The sequence below is a fragment of the Nanorana parkeri genome, unplaced genomic scaffold (genome assembly GCF_000935625.1).
Source record: "Nanorana parkeri isolate BGI_ZX_2015 unplaced genomic scaffold, ASM93562v1 scaffold2444, whole genome shotgun sequence".
Lineage (NCBI taxonomy): Eukaryota > Metazoa > Chordata > Amphibia > Anura > Dicroglossidae > Nanorana > Nanorana parkeri.
In genome coordinates, this window is record NW_017308712.1 from 134,225 (window position 1) to 150,966 (window position 16,742).

Here is a 16,742-nt window from a genome sequence, read left to right on the forward strand (position 1 = left end):
GGTGGTGTAGGTTGGAGCGGAGTTGTAGATGGCTTTGTAGGTTTTTGTTAGTATTTTGAATTCTATACGTTGGCGAAGTGGGAGCCAGTGATATAACAATCAACAGGAGCCATGGAACAATATTACCATTGACATATTTACAAATGTCTCAGAATAAGTCAGACACCAGCTGCAGTTTTTTTTCCTACAAAATATTTTATTGGTTCAACAGTTTTAGAAAAGAGGAGTAATATCTCTCTCTATACTGCATGTACGTTGTCACACATGCACATGAGTTACAGGTCTACAAATGAAAAGAACACAGAAAGGGTGTATAGCATAAATTTAGTATAGGGCAGGGAAGGAGCTACATGAAGTCTATAGTACCAGTATGAGAAAGAAGACAAGACACAGTGTATTGGCTCTCAGGCACTTGGAATGTCACTATCTCCTTCACGTGCATATACAAATTACCCATAATTCATGAGGTTTTATGTATCAATAAAGCACAAGGCAACCTAACTCCAAAATTTCCCATTACACCCCGTCAGCAACTTAATACATTCTAAATACAATGCTTATTGTGTATCCTGACCCTTTATGCATGTGCAGACTCTTCAAGAATGCCCAATGGGAGATAGTATAAGTCTCGGCCAAAGGGAAATTGTTAACACAAAGGAAACAAACATGAATACAGCAGATGTTTGAAAAAATATATTTCTGCCGATTCAGAACACTTTATTTTTGTCTCTTATTTTTGGATAGAGGAGATGTTTCTATGCTGACGTAGCTTAGTTTGTTCTACATTGGTTAAATATACATATTAGCTGCGAGATACTGCACAAAGTTGGTAAGGTTTTGGTCCATGAGTTCCTGCCTCTGCTGGTTCAAGGTCTATCTCAGCCCCGGGGAGAGCCTGGAAGGTGAAGTTCTGCATTAGGGATGTGAAGAAGAGGAAAAGCTCCATTTTGGCCAAAGTTTCACCAGCACAACTTCTTTTACCTAGAAAGAGTACACAACAAGGGTATATTACAGATAAATCAACTTTAACTGCATTGTTCAGTACTTGTGTGGGCATCTGTTGCTCTGTAAGTTGTCAATTAGGCATACATAATAATAAAGATCAGCTGAAAGCAACTGGAAACCCTTGATGAAGATCAATTCTCATAGAAAAGAAAACAACATAACAGCAATCCTATTGCAGCAAGCTTTCATTTTGGCTCCTGGGTTAGACAGCAACTGGTTGTAGTCATTCATCTCCCCTCATTCTAACACTGACCCCACACATGGCCTATTTCTAAAGAATTTACAGGATGTTCTCTCTGTGAATATCTGAGAATGTTCGTTCTGTGCAGATATATGCCAAAATGATCGTTCTTTAGTTGTTTCTTTACAAGGGAATGTATTTTTGAGGGGGTTATTCACAAAGGAGCCACAGGATCCAGCTGTAGCTTCAGGCTGATCCTTTGGTTCTCTTTGGCCGCTGGGGGCTATTTACAATAGCCCCTACAGCAGCCGAAGGCAGCCGAGCGGCTCAGCCAAGCCTAAGGCATTTGATTTGGCTCCACCGAGCCGAAGTGACAACCGAAGCGGGCCGAACGCCTTGCAAATGGCGGCTGGGCGGAGTCATCTGTGATCTCACGGCTGGCTGCAACTAGTTGTAATGACAGATCAGTGTCCCCAAATTAGCTGGGGATGCTGAACTGTCATTAAACAATGACAACTGGGCAGAGCCGGCCAGGACGGCTTGGCCAGCCCCGCCCAGTTGATATTCATTGCTAGCTCTGCCCGGTTGTTAATATTTTTTTTCAATCTTTTTTTTTTTTTTAGATTTAACATTTATTTACATTTAAAAAAATATTTTTTCAACTTAATTGTTTGGTTTTTTTAAACTTTTTTCATTGAATTGCTATTCTGCTCGGTACCACGGAGGTACCGAGCAGAATAGCAGAGCCAAATGTTATTCACTCACTGCCGTTAGGCCGCTATGTGAATAGGGGCGAACGGCAGCAAGTGAGCTGTCGGAGCTTCGGCTCAGCCGATCCAGATGTTGTATGGGCTGAGTCAAAGTCATTCTGCACTTCGGCCCCTATGTGACCCCTATGTGTGTGGTCAGGGTTAGAATGATGGACGATGAATAAAGGCCCCATAGTAATAAACTTACAATCTGTCATAGATTTGATTGTGTAAAACAAGAGATTGTTTGACACAATAATAACAAGACTGATTTTGTCTAATTTGAATCATTTTTTCATTAAAGGAGATTGTCCCTTTTCCATAGAAATGATCAATCATGAATCAAAGTGATCCAACATGGCAGTGCAATTGATTTCAGGAAGATGTAATATTTTCAGTAAAACGATAGTTATTTTGAACAGTTGCATCATTCATGAATAAGAAAGCATGAGATAGCGAGTAGCCTACAATGGGAGAAAGCAATACCAGATCAGCTCAGGTATCTGAAACTTTTTGGAAGTGATGAAAACTGCTGTGTATCCTGTCCAGTTATTTAAATTCCCATCATTACATACTGATAAGATTTACCTATAGAGAATGGGATGAAGGCGTCATTCTTTTTGAAATGTCCTTCTTCATCCAGAAAGTGCTCCGGATAGAACTCAAAGGGTTTTTCAAAATAGGCTTCATCTCTCAGTACTGTGTACAGCGATGGGAACACAGTGGTGCCCTGCAAGAATAAAACTGTGAATCAATAAATAAATACATATATATATAATAGACATGTAAGCTGCGGAAACATTTGGTTCGGATATTTCGTTATTTTGCAATTCGGCATTCGGATCCAAAATTCAATTCAGTTCTGTTTCGGATACGGCCAATATCCGAATTTTTGTTAGTTTCGGATGAGTTTACGAATGTTCGTTGCGAATACCACAGAAAACCACATACAGATATTAATACCAAAGCTGAATCTCCCAGACCCGAATGGCATTCAGGATCCGAATTTCCGAATTGCATTTGGGAGCTCCTGAATATTACTAAAGATGAGGCTTCCAGACCCAAATGGCATTCAGGAGCTTCCAAATGCAATTCGGAAATTCAGATCGCAAATGCCATTCGGGTCTGGGAGCCCTATACATATGTTACTTAAAGGAGAACTATGAGGTGAGTGATTTTCACTCAACCTCATAGTTCGAGCCGACGTGTGACAATGAGACTGTCACAGGTTGGCTCAGTAGATCGGGAGGTGAGCGAACACATACTGTCGCTCGCTCACTTCTCGATCATGTCCCTGCAGAGAGTATGTAGCTAGTGATATACTGAGCTTTGGGTCTAGGCAGGGCGCTAGTTTTTGTCCTCCTGTGACCCCTAGGAGAACTATGAGGAAAAACACTGACCCCATAGTTCTCCTTTAAAGCTGAGGCTCCCAGACCCGAGTGGCAGTCAGGAGCTCCCGAATGCAATTTGGAAATTTGGATCTGAATGCCACAAGAGGGGATTTCCCTCACATTGCAAAGATATCATCTTACTTTCTCATGAGTCTACTTGGATCGGTGGTTATTTTACAACACACACAGGGACCATGGGGAACAAAAGTAGCCCCCCTCCAGAAGGAAGGACAGTGTCAGCACCAATTCAGAAATGATTGGAGGATCTGCAGCCGAGTGATAGACAAATAAGATTGTTGTTCATAGTTGAGGTACTTGAATGTATTTTTAGGATTTACCTCCAGAGTTTAGTGTCACTTTAATTTTTACAAATGAAGGCTTTTAATGCGTCTAACCAGATTTCTTCAGATCACTGTCCTTATTCTGCTGCTTTCTGCTTTAACACACTGGGAGGAATTTATCAAAACTGGAGCAGACAGAAACTGGAGCATTTGCCCACGGCAACCAATCAGCATCTCTCTTCAGTTTGCACAGTTCAGATTTGAAAATTAGAAATATAAGCTGATTGGTTGCAGTGCAAATCTGCTCCAGATTTTGTCTGCTCCAGTTTTGATAAATTCCCCTAATTATATTTTGTCCTGTGACACTCTTGGCCTGAGAGCTGCTGAAGATTTAACCTGTACAACATAATTACACCAATAGCTATTGAATGTTAGAAAATAAAAATATGTAGTCACCTTTGGAATGAAATATCCTCTAAATGTGACATCTTGAGTAGTTTCATGTGGAGCCCCATCTGGTACAATATCCCCAAACCGCTGGATCTCATGAATCACGGCATCGGTGTAGGGCATTTGCTTCCTGTGCTCTGCTTGAGGTGGAACCGTGCCAATAATGCTATCAATTTCATTTTGAACTTTCTCTGCCGAGGAATAGATACTGTTAAAATGGCAATAGAATTATGATTATTTTAGGCAAATTTAGATATGCATAGGTCACCAACTAGATGAATTTCAGCCAAATGGAAGCCCAACTCTAAGCAAAAGTGAACCCACCTCACACACACCTCTCACCCATTCTGTACATTTTTTTCTTACATCCTACAGCATGTTTTCCCCATCTAAGTCTGCAGTTCAGGTTTGTTGCCAGTGCCTTTTCGGTTTGCAGGGGACCAGTAATCCAGCGCTGCAGATGTACCCCTGCTGGTCAGTCGCCAATGGTCCCCTTACACTAATGTCAGTGCTGAAATTTTTCTTCTGGCTCTTGAGAGGACTTCACCACTGGACAGCTAATAGGAAATCTCCATGTGAGGCAGGCACATGTTGTGTTAAAAGAAGATTCACTCTGGAGCATCATGTGACCCGGGATTTAGTTAAAAGGGCATTCAATGCCATGAATTAGTTAGGGGTGGGTGGGGAGAGGGGTGGCGGAAGCCCAGACATGCTTTAAGGATGAGCTACAGACAGATGTTTAAACAAATTGAAAACTTCCACTTATCTCACTGGTTACAAAATTGGGAAGGAAACAAAAGATGACGGGGGTGATTTGCTCAAATGTACCTCCTTTCATATTAGCTCTGATTGCAGCGAATTACATGCTTGCAAGTAAGCCTGTGTTTAGATCATCATGGTTGCTGCCTTTACTAACTTACTCTAAAATGATCATTGCTTGACCCTCTTGCTTGAGTACTTTAATATAATCTGCAATTGGCCCAGAAGAAGAATGCAGATTAGTACATTCTAGCCAGTAGCCCAAAGCACTGAAGCCATATAGTCAGCATTACATCTGGTACATCAGCATTTTCAGAAAGAGATCAGTAATAGCCATCTGCCTGACATCTCCACACAAATTAGAAAAGCCTAAGGTGCTTTTGTAGGCCTCTGTAACATATGGAGTTCAAACCGAATTGGTCTTCGTACAAAGATTTGAATCTTGAATTCTAATGTGAAATCTGTGCTGCTTTATGCAAATGAGACATGGAGAGACTCATGGTTTTTGTAAACAGCTGCTGCGATACATCATTCAGGCCTGGTGGCCACAAAATTGGATCTCTAATAGCTTCTCTGATGGTGCCATCAAAGATCGGTTGCAACAGAGATCCGAGAGTGTAAATGGAGATGGATTGGATATACTTTACGAAGGGGCGCAAATGAAATCTGTAGACAGGTGCTCGATTGGAATCCCCTAGGACAGTACAGGAGAGGCAGACCTAGAGGCTCCTGGCAGTGCAGCCTATATGATGATATTAAGGTTGTTGACGTGAACCTGACCTGGCTGCAGATCAAAGCAAAAGCTGGGAACTATCAACAGTGGAAGTCTTTAATTTCGACCCTATGCTCCTCAGTGGAGCAGGATATATGACTAACTGACTAACTGACTAACTAACTAACTAACTAACTAACTATCTGTCTGTTTCTTTCATGCCAGGTTTTCTTTAATGCAAACCTGTCAACATTCTAAAAAAATAGAAATAAATGTCTCAGAGTGGACATCAGAAAATGTCTGTCAGTACATTAGCCCGGAAAACATCTCCCCTGTGGATCTGTAAAACTAGCTGTACTTCTTTACTAAGTGCCTGACTTCAGGAGTTTTCCCCTGCCCATTGAGAGCTTTCTCTTTAACCCCATCATGGCACCTACATTGGACAAAAGGATGAAAGGTGGAAGAGATTAGTCTTGTGGTCACAAAAGAGAAACTAGTATCTTCTAGTTACAGGAGGCAGAGTCCTTCTTCTGGTGTCCACGTCACTGTCTGTGTGATGTGGACACTTCCTATTGGCTGTGCAGGGGTGGGTCTTCTTAGTATCCATAAGAGGAGACTCAGCGGTGACTTCAGCACAAAGGGACCTTTGGACACCCAGTTAGGGGACTTAGGTAAGTCAAACGTGCTTTACATAGTAAGAAAAAAAAATCCACAGCGGAAAGGGTGAGAGGAAGTGGAAAGGAGCTGTGGTAGCGGGTGGTGGTGGGTGGGGACTGGTATTTTTTCACCAGATGAGCTTAAAGTATGAAAAAACAAAATATCAAACTTGATTTCTTACTTTGTATTTCTGGATATTTCATCATTAGCAGTATTGCCCATCTCATCGTGGTGGTGGTTGTCTCCATTCCAGCAACAAAAAGATCGCTCACCAATGCGGTTAAGTTATCATTGTGAAAATACTGCGTGGATTCTGTTTTTCCCTAAATAAAGGAAAAGTAAATCACGAATGTAGTATATTAGAATATACGTAAATAATTCATGAGAGTTTATCTGAGAGCACAAGTATCTGCGGTGGTGGGTGCTAACTTATGTACAGTAGCTAACTAGTATGTTCTCAGTATTTATAGATTTCATCTTAAACGCCATGCTGCAGTCTATTTCAGTCTCTTATAAAATGTGTTATTTGATATTAAAATGATATTAAACATTTTTTTTTGTTTTTCCTTTACGTGGACCCTCCTTTGCTGGAGGCTGTTGCTGGTTTTCTTTAAAACTGTTTAATTCCTCGTTTTCTAATGGGTCCCCGCAGCACTCTTCCCCCCTGCCCCCTGCACGGGTGCCACCATCGTTCTAATGGAGGCACTTGTGCGCGCTCGTGCCCGCAGTGGCTGTGTGTGTCCATAGACACACACAGCCCTGTGGCAGGCCATGCCCCTTCCCTCGTTGATTGATGGCAGAAGGCGCCTATGGCTCCTCTGCCATCAGCATCCTCCCCCCGCAACCCGGAAGTTCGGGGAACGGAGGATCGCTTCAGGACTGGCAGCGAGGACGAGCGTGGCTGACAAGTAAGTGTGGGGTGGACTGGGGGGGACTGAGGGAGAAAAAAGGTGCTGGCCCGTTTTTACCCTAATGCAGATAATGCATTAAGGTAAAAAACGCCCAGACCTTACTACTACTTTAACTACCAGCAAGTTGCCTTATATGTCTTATATTTATTTGCAGGCACTGAGGTTCAAAGTTCAAAGGCATCTTCGTTGCCCAGCTTTCATAGCCACCATACTCTGACTAATCTAATAATTGTACTTTTAGACCGATAAGTACTTTGAAGATCATTTCTAGATCTTTTATTCTTAATCTTCCATGGGCCGGTCTGTCATATTTCTTATCTGATGGATCTTTTTTTGTTAATACTTGAACCAAGGAGGCAGAAGCTGTCTACTAGTTCTGTGACTTATTCATCAAGTTTGAAGGTAGCTGTCCCTGTTTTCATAACTTAGTTTTTCATTATAGTTAGCTCAGGTCTCGTCCTTTTGCTCTGCTCTTTAACCTTCTCTTTGAAGTCCTTCTACATTTTCTGCTGTGAGCATTGTTTCATCAGCAAATGAAAGATTGGTGATGTTTTCCCACCAGTCTTGGGCTCTGTAAATGTGATTGCATGCATGCAGCAGAACCCGTTAGACAAGTGGAAAGTATTGACTTGTGAGTGGATGATAAATGACAATTGATAAACATGGTAATATTTTTGTTATCTCTAGGCATGGTTTGTATTACATAGTTACATAGTTACATAGTATTTGGGGTTGAATAAAGACATACGTCCATCAAGTCCAACTCATATAGGTCCACGCATCATCTCATATTAAAGTGCAGCTGCCAGGTAAAAATTAAGCATGATAGGAAGGCGCATGCGCGTGGGTGCCGATGGTGGACGTGTTTTAAGTCGGCTCAGCAACCCCCTCCGGCACCCTGCTTCTTAGCACGGAGCTTTGTGCTCCTCAACCTACCAGCCTACTCCCGCTGCTTCAGCTAGCTCCTGGCTTCCCCACCATGCCTCATTCAGGATTCTGCGGGTCCCAGAAGCTTAAAAATAAGCTGATCGTGGAGGCGCTTGCCTGGGACATTTAAGGAGTGAAAATGATCCTGTAGGTTATGCTATTCTAACATTCATGATCACAATACCCTTGTGGTGACCCAATGGCTTAGGGGTTAGAACTAAAGGCACCTGAGTCCCATGTTCAAATCCTAGCCCAGATGCCATCCACATGGGGTTTGCATATTCTCCCTGTGCTTGTGTGGGCCTGCACCAGGTATTCTGGTTTTCTCCCAAAGACCATAAAGGATTGTGGAAAGGGAAATACTGTATATTGCTTGTTGTAGCAATTCTGACATTTACTTGTCAACTGCTTCCTTTATCAAAGCAACTTTGATATAGTGGATTATACTCTGTAGGCTATGCTATTCCAGGTTTCATGATCCTACTATCTCTCTTTTCTTTCTTTTCTCGTTTCTTCTTTCTTCTCTCTTTCTTTCCCTTGTCTTCTTCTTTCTCTTCCATTATTTAGGTGCACACTTTATTACTAGGTTGCTGTTCTGGACTAGAGTCCCCTACGTAACCCGTGTGAATACCCACTGGCATCTCTTTAGGATCTCAATCACTTGGATCCTTGACCTGGAGTCTTCTACGATTACTGTCTGCAACTGGGACTCTATTCCTGCTTTAGTTTTACACCTGTCGTGCCGATTTGATTGCTTCTGTCTGATTTTATGCTGTGTACCTCCTTTTTTCTTTAATAAATATTATTATTGGTAAAAATTAAGCGTGATCATATTCATGCCATACATTCACCTAGAGGGAACTGAACATATCTTCAGTGCTCACCAATAAGACCCTCAAGTCTCACAAGCTTCTAAATTGCAGGTGTGAGCACTTCTTGGTGTGCTGAAGGCCAGTCGACCCCTCCCGCCTCCCACAACTTTCTATTGTTCTATCACTAGGATAGGTGGGCTCACTGGTTAAAGTTACACTAAACTCTAGTTAAATCTAAAACATGCAGTGAAATACCTTATTAACAAACATGTGCCATATTTGTTCATCACTCAGCTGTTGGCCCTCAAATCATCTCTGGCTTGGTGCTGACACTGTCCTTCCTTCTGGAGGGGGGCTACTTTTGTTCCCTATGGTCCCTGTGTGTGTTGTAAAGTAGCTACCACTCCAAGCTCATTCCTGTGATGGACTACAATCTCTCATTTAGTTTACTAATCTGTACTGAGATTGTAGTCCATCACGTGAGCGAGCTTGGAGCGTTGACTACTTTACAACACACACAGGGACCATGGGGAACACAAGTAGCCCCCCTCCAGAAGGAAGGACAGTGTCAGCACCAATTCAGAGATGATTGGAGGATCTACAGCCGAGTGATACACAAATAAGATACATTTTTGTTAATAGTTAAGGTACTTTAATGCATTTTTAGGGTTTAACTCCGGAGTTTAGTGTTACTTTATTACAAAGGTTTGGGAAGAGGTGGCTTGACCTTCAAAAAATGTACAGGTAAGTGAATAAATGATAAGTAAATGTATCATTATACCTGAGAATCTCCATTCTGGATATCAAACACTCCAGATCAGTTAACTCATCTCCAACTAAATGCAATCCTTACCTCTTGCTGCTTCACCAGGAAGGCATCAATAAGATTCCTCTGGTCATTTACATCTAGATTTTTCTTCTGTTTAGTAAACGTTCCTCTTATAAAATTTTGCATCTGGTTCATATTTTCGAAAATTTTATGGTGAGGTCCTGGAATCAGGTCGAACAATTTTGGAACGATATTGTACAGCTTTAAAAAGAAGACATAAATATGTATATAATTGAACACATACTATACAAACATAATATATTTATATAATTTAATAGAATGTGAAGGTTGAATGTAAGGAAGATACTGTAAATACTTCTCATGGTGATGGACATTTTTTTGAATAATGGAAGTATCACAATTAAATTGGACCTTCCATGGTGACAATAAGCAAATATTGTCCAAATACATTGTCTATTTTTACTCGAATCTTGATGAGCGTTATGTATTTATTCCAAATCTGTGCATTAACCTCCCTGGCGGTATGATTCTTTTCATTTTCGTAATTTTTTCGGCGCAATTTTTTTTCAGATTTTTTTCGTTATATTATTTTTTCGTTTTTTTTCGAATCTCCCGCCGGTTCCGCCCCCGTGCGACGCATACGTTTGCAAGGGACCGAACCCGGAAGACAGATGCCGGCGCCGGCCGGAGGACACCGCACGGCTGGAGGGACAAGGTAAGTAAATACTATGGGATATTCCTGAGTGTAGCTCAGGGTATGGAGAAGTAACCCCGAGCTACACTCGGGAATACCGCCAAGGAGGTTAATCCAGTGTGCTTCTTGAAATAAAGATCAATCACTGCTGCTCTCTTTCCTTGTGCAGGTGACTGGTCTTGTCTCTGCACCCCTAGTCTGTAGTTTCCTGCAGGCAGTCTATAATCTGTGGGACATGTTGGGTCCCTCCCACAGCTCTGATGTCTGCACAGACTATGCACAGCACAGTTATGATGTCACTGCTACTTTTACAAGGTAATATGTGTGTTTGTATAGGCATTTGGTGCTCACAAAATGGATTTATATTCCTGTGACTATTGAAAAATATAATTTAAGGCCAACTTCAGGTTAAAATTACCCCACTTCCCCTTCTCCTCATTAATTGCTTGGGTGAAAAAAGAGAAAAAAAAGACAAAGACTTTATAAGTCCTCTTTTTTACTTAACCAGTTGACATCCGCGGTGTTAAACCCCCTTCCCATCCAGGCCATTTTTCAGTATTCAGCGCTGCGGAAGGGGGGGGAAAAAGCACATACGCGAACGAGCACATATAGGCGATCGGCGGGCTATGGACCCGCTGATCGCCTATATGTGAAACACCCGGTACCGGGTGTTCGCATTGGAAGGGTCTTTTCTGCCCGTGCGTGCCCGCTAGGGGGCGCGCGCGAGCAGAAAAAAATTGCCGTCTGGAGACGGCAACCCGCAGATGCTGCAGTGCCGTCCGTCCGTTTTTTTACTACGGGCGGACGGCAAGAGGTTAAAAGAGAACTATGGGGTAAGTGTTTTTCCCCATAGTTCTCTTAAGGGTCACTGGAGGACATATACTATCATCCTCCCGTGACCCAAAGCTCAGTATATCGGGAGCTACAGCTACAGTTTCATTGTCACACGTTGGCTTGATCTATGAGGATGAGTGATTTTCTCTCACCTCATAGTGCTCCTTTAATTTGTGGTTATGTGATCATCCACAGCTGGGTCCTTCTCCTCTCTGTAGACTTTCTACTCTGGTCTAACTTTTGGGTGTCCACCTCACTGCCTGTGTGACATAGACAATTTCTGTTGGCTGTCCACTAGAGGGGTCCACTCTGGTTCCAGAATACTACTGACGTCGGCCCAAGGGGAATCAAGGGGGCTGGCTGGTGAAGGTTACTGTGTGGCATTCAATTAGCACTCCCCACCAGGGAAAACAGTGGCGAGGGACCTGGATTGGGGGACGTGAGTATAATTTTCTTCACCAGATAAGACAAATGAAGCACCTGGCAGGATAGGTTAGAGGGAGTGGGAGGAAGGGATGGTAGGGAGGGAGTTTTTGAGTGGTGTTGGGGTTTAAAGTGACATTAAACCCTCAGATTTTTTAACATAAAACAATACTGTAATGTGCGCCTTACTGTAATCCATGGTTGTTTCCCTTCTCTTTGCTGCTCTTCCTTTTAAATCTGTATCTGTTCTCATGCTGGGCAGAACTTCTGTTTTGCAGCAGACTGCCTTGTCTCTGAAATGGATACATGGTGTCTGTGTGTAGGTTTGCAACCTGAGCCAGCACTACAGGAAGAGGCACTCGGCGGCAAAGGGAAGTTCTCCCCCAGCATGAGAGGACATGAGGATTTAAAAGGAAGATCAGCAAAGAGAAGGGAAACAACCATGGATTACAGTAAGGCACACATTGCAGTATTGGTTTATGTTAAAAAATCTGAGGGTTTAATGTCACTTTAAATGAAAGTTTGTGTGTCTGGAATTTATTAACAGGTTTTCATCACTGGCTATAAATTAAAAAATAATGAATGCAACACATACATATACAGTATACAGTGTATGGAGAGCCATAAACTTTTGTTGTTGTGTTGATATGTCAGGTTTTCATTATTATCTAAGTCCCCGCTGGTGAGATTCACCCTCTCTGTTTGTCCCGGTGACATTCTGAACAGGTCAGAACTTGATGGGAAATGCAAAATCAGGACATCTGTTTTGGGAATTTGTATTCACTTCCTGTTATGTCTCCAAGTTAAAAACACAGATAGCAAACAACAAAACTTGACAAGGAGTTTAACCATTACCTACTGTATCCAAAACAACAAAAAAGGGTTTGCTCACAGATACACTCTAATGAAACTGAAAATTGTTCTGCATACACAATCTATTCCGGTATGTTTGTCAGTGTCTTGGATTGCGGATTACTTTTTAGAAAGTCTTCAGTGGTGACCAAACAGCAAATCAATTTAGAACAACTCTTACCCACACATGCAAAAGAAGCAACTTACCCGAGCGTAACGAGAACCCATAAGCTTTATGTTTTCATTAATCAAACCCATGAGCCTCAGTATAGTGGGATCATCATAACTGAATCGGTGACCAAGCAGTATAGAGATGATTATATTGGCCACTGCAGCATTAAGGATGGTCAGAATATCAAAAGGTTTTCCTAGAAATAAAAAAGAGCCATGAAAAAATTTCACACAAAATACATGAATTTCCAGCTCCCTCGTCAACTCCTTCCTCCAGGACTTCTCTAGAGTCTCTCCCATTCTCTGGAACTCTTTACCCCAACCTGTCCGACTGTCTCCCACTCTGACTGCGATCCCTTACGGCTCATCTCTTCAGGGAAGCCTATCCCACCTCAAACTAACCACTGAACCATCACGTTCTCAAACAATTCATCCCCACACAGCTACCTCCTCATGTATCCCTTTTAGATTGTAAGCACTCAGGGGCAGGGCCCTCCTTACCATCTTGTATTTAATTATATTGTGATTGTAATGTCTTCCTTATATTGTAAAGCGCTGCGCAAACTGTTGGCGCTCTATAAATACTGTATAATAATAATAATAATGAATGATAGACTAAAGAGTCCAATTATCTACGTTTTCACCCAGGAATCATTCAGCTTTCACCCAAGATTGACATATTTTTCTAAATGAATCATGTGCAAATCTTGGGTCAAAGTTGCATGAATGTTGGATAAAAGCATTGATAAACAGACCAACAAAAGTACCCATGTAGTTAAAAATTGGGTTGCCCATCCTTACTCAACAGACTTAGGTGGCCTGATATCTGACAGCTTGAACCATAATTGTAGCTAGCTATGTCCATGAGCCTTGGCTTTCGTCAATGTTATGCTATACCAAATGTGTCATTTTCCTATTGAATTGAAGCAGCACGAAAGGCATAGAATTCACAGAACAACTGCTTAGCTCAACACATGTGTATGTAGCAATGTCCAGCTGCAGTTACCAAAAGTGTTATATTTGGCATCTGGAATGTTACCAAACTTGGAAGGTACAGTGCAATGACAACCCGATGAGTCATTGATTTAACACAATAAAAAAGTCATAGCTGTGCTGAGCAGGCTGGCAGATGGATCCGTGGTCCATCCACCATTGCCAGACATATGTAAAACAGGTTGGACCTCACTAAGTTGATGCAAATGATTTTGAGACTTCCATTTTTGTGATCAGTCACCTGTGACTGTCACCTTTTACTCTTTCTAATTGCATGAGCATGATTTTTTTCACTAGCACTATCTTGGGAGGAAGAAATTGTACCTTTGTGGGGTTATTTTTTTAAAATACAGTATTCAGCATGCAATTGTGCTATTTATAAACCCCATTACATCACAGGCACCCACAATTGTAACCCACGGATAGGCTCCCTTTCTTCTCTTTTCTAATTTAGCATCTTCTTGTGAACAATATAAAAAAATCATATGTTGTCTCAAGCAATTTCCTTTCTGTGCCAGGATCTTGGTGATGTGAGATATCAGCACCACCAATATAAAAACTTGACTCGGTACACTATCGCGTCTTTGGGAGAGTGAACTTGATAAGTGGCCATCAAAGATGGGCTCTTGCTGATCAACAGACATATTTTAAGATATCCAATGGCTCGGATAGGAGTTGTGTTTGTATATGGGCCTCTTGAAAGTGCCTATTATTCCTATTATTTCTAATGTCCATAACATGATATGAGTATTTGGGATGGGTGCAAACATTCATAGTTTTCTGATGGACTTCATCATGCAACACAATGCCCAAGAATGAGCAGTGACAGATAACTTGAACTGCCAACATAGGAACAAATGGGAATGGTCATCAAGTGAGAACCTGTAGATACATTTGCAAGAAAAAAAAAAAAAGGTTGCACAATAAAAGTCAATAAAAGCCCCATTTCTCATAGAACATAGGGCATAGAAGGAATCAGTGGTGGAACTACCGCCATAGTGACCCACGTGGTCGCTATAGTGCCCGGGGCACAGGGTGACCCAGCCAGGACCAGGAAAGGGGGTCCCTTAGGGGAAAACTGGACCAGGGGGTGCTGTACCGTTCCCCAGGCAGCACGGAGGTGCTGAGGCTCTCAAGCCTTTGGCCACTGCAGCGGTATTACCTCCAGTCCTTCCACCGTGTACAGTGCGGGAACTCTGGGAGGCGGGGCATCATGCTAGTTCCTGGACTGAGCAGGCTGCTGCAGTGTGAGTAAATAGTGGGGCATAGTGTGGGGTGGCCACGGGGGTAGTTGGGGAAGGGTCACTATCTCTCTCCCCATTCCTCCTTCTCCCTCCTCAGAGCCATGTGGAGCAAGAGCAAGGGGAACCAGTATGAATGTTTTATTTAAATTGCCCTAAATTGCCCTCTCTCTGCATTGCAGAGTCCTGAGTCCAGTGCATAGCAGAGCCCTGAGTCCATTGCATTGCAGAGCCCTGAGCCCATTGAGTCGCAGAGCCCGGAGTCCATTGAGTAGCAGAGCCTTGAGTCCATTGCGTTGCAGAGCCCTGGGTCCATTGCATCACAGAGCCCTAGGTCCGTTGGGTCACAGAGCCCTGAGTCTATTGCGTCGCAAAGCCTAAGTCCATTGCGCCATTGTGTTGCAGAGCCCTGCGTTTATTGCGTCACAGAGCCCTGAGTCCATTGCAGCTACATCACACTAAAAAAAGCACACCATTGTGCTCTTAATGTGACCGCAGTTCTCCTGCCCCCATCCTCATCCATTCCTGACAGCAGACCCCCCATGCTCCAGTACGTGCACTATGGAAAGCCACCAACACCCCCACTCTGGGACGTGCAGTGTATATCCCTCCTAGGGTGCATGTAGTATACACAACCACCAACCTGTTCCCCTCACTCCCTGCTCTGGTGGCTATGCACCACCTTCCCCATACCTGGTGCACTGGAGGCAGGGAGGAAGCAGTGTGTAAGTAGCTGGCCTAGCAAACTTAGCAGCCTAGCATTGGCCCTGCCTTTAGTGCCCTACTTATGGCTGTCCAGCACAGTGAAGGTGATGTAGGTGGATATGGGGGTCTGGGTCGGGAAGTGGGGGGGATGGGGGGGCCGGTAGAATCTTGCCCAGAGCCCAATTAATATTAAAAATGGCCTTGCTGATGCCTGGAAAAAGGCTGCACTCCATACCAGAATACAGGTGTAAAGTGCAGTGCAGAAAAATGCAGACACATGCAACACAAGTCAACGCAACGCACCACTCTGCAGTGTGGAGACCTGAACACTTTGTACACTGTAAACAAAGTAAAAAAAAACACTGATACAGAGAATCATAATGCCCTCTCACTGCTCAGCCAAGAGGAACACTCAGCATGCGTGAACAGGCCCTTATGTTTGTTACATACAGTTTATAATAAATCTGAATGGAATACCTGCACAGACACAGTGGCCGAACTACCGCCGGTGCAGGCGGTGCGGACGCACCAGGGCCTTGGGGCTCTAGGGGGCCCAGCGCTGGATCGGTACCCAGTGGCCAGCGGGCCCCCCATCTCTGCGCCGAGAGTGTCGGATCATCCGTTACTGAGTGTCGGATCATCCGTTACTGATTGTCGGATCATCGGATACTGATGGTTGCCATGGCGATAGAATGCTTAGCCCGAATTCTGCATTGCTGTAAATATTAGGGATGCACCGATATATCGGCCACCCAAAAGATATCAGCCGGAAATGGCACTTTTGGCTAAATGTCAAACGTGCAATTTTTCTGCTGACACAGCAGCGCATCCGTGCTTTCTTTCCTCCCCGCTCTGTGTCCCAGCGGGGAGGAGAGAAAGTGACAGTCGGCCGAGCGCTGCGAGAGGAGAGCGCTGTGTCTGTGTTTTTTTTTTGTGGGGGGGAGCCAAAAAAAATCTTGCACCAGGGCCCTTTGTTCCTTAGCTCCACCACTGCAAAGACAGACACACTCATAGGAGCTTTGTGATCATGTGACCACTTGGAGAAAGATTTAAAAAATATTTTCTATCTGGATTCATTAGAAACTGTACGCGGCAAATATAAGAGCATTGGGGAGGCCATGTTTAAAAGGCAATGTATTTTTAGTCTTTTCTTTGACTTTAATGGAGAACTATGAGGTGAGTGCTTTTCACTCAACTCATAGTT

At 43.1% G+C, this 16,742-nt stretch overlaps 1 protein-coding gene across 1 annotated transcript; it reads right to left on the reverse strand.

Annotated features, from left to right (window-relative positions):
- Positions 1–754: 754 nt before the first annotated feature.
- Positions 755–12,796, reverse strand: LOC108801688 (cytochrome P450 2F2-like; the record flags this gene model as incomplete). The annotated part of the gene is made up of 6 exons (XM_018573593.1): positions 755–981; positions 2,524–2,665; positions 4,064–4,248; positions 6,367–6,508; positions 9,689–9,865; positions 12,636–12,796. Coding segments are annotated over 6 exons (986 nt in total), but the record flags the coding sequence as incomplete, so codon positions are not given.
- Between the last annotated feature and the right edge of the window lie 3,946 nt (positions 12,797–16,742).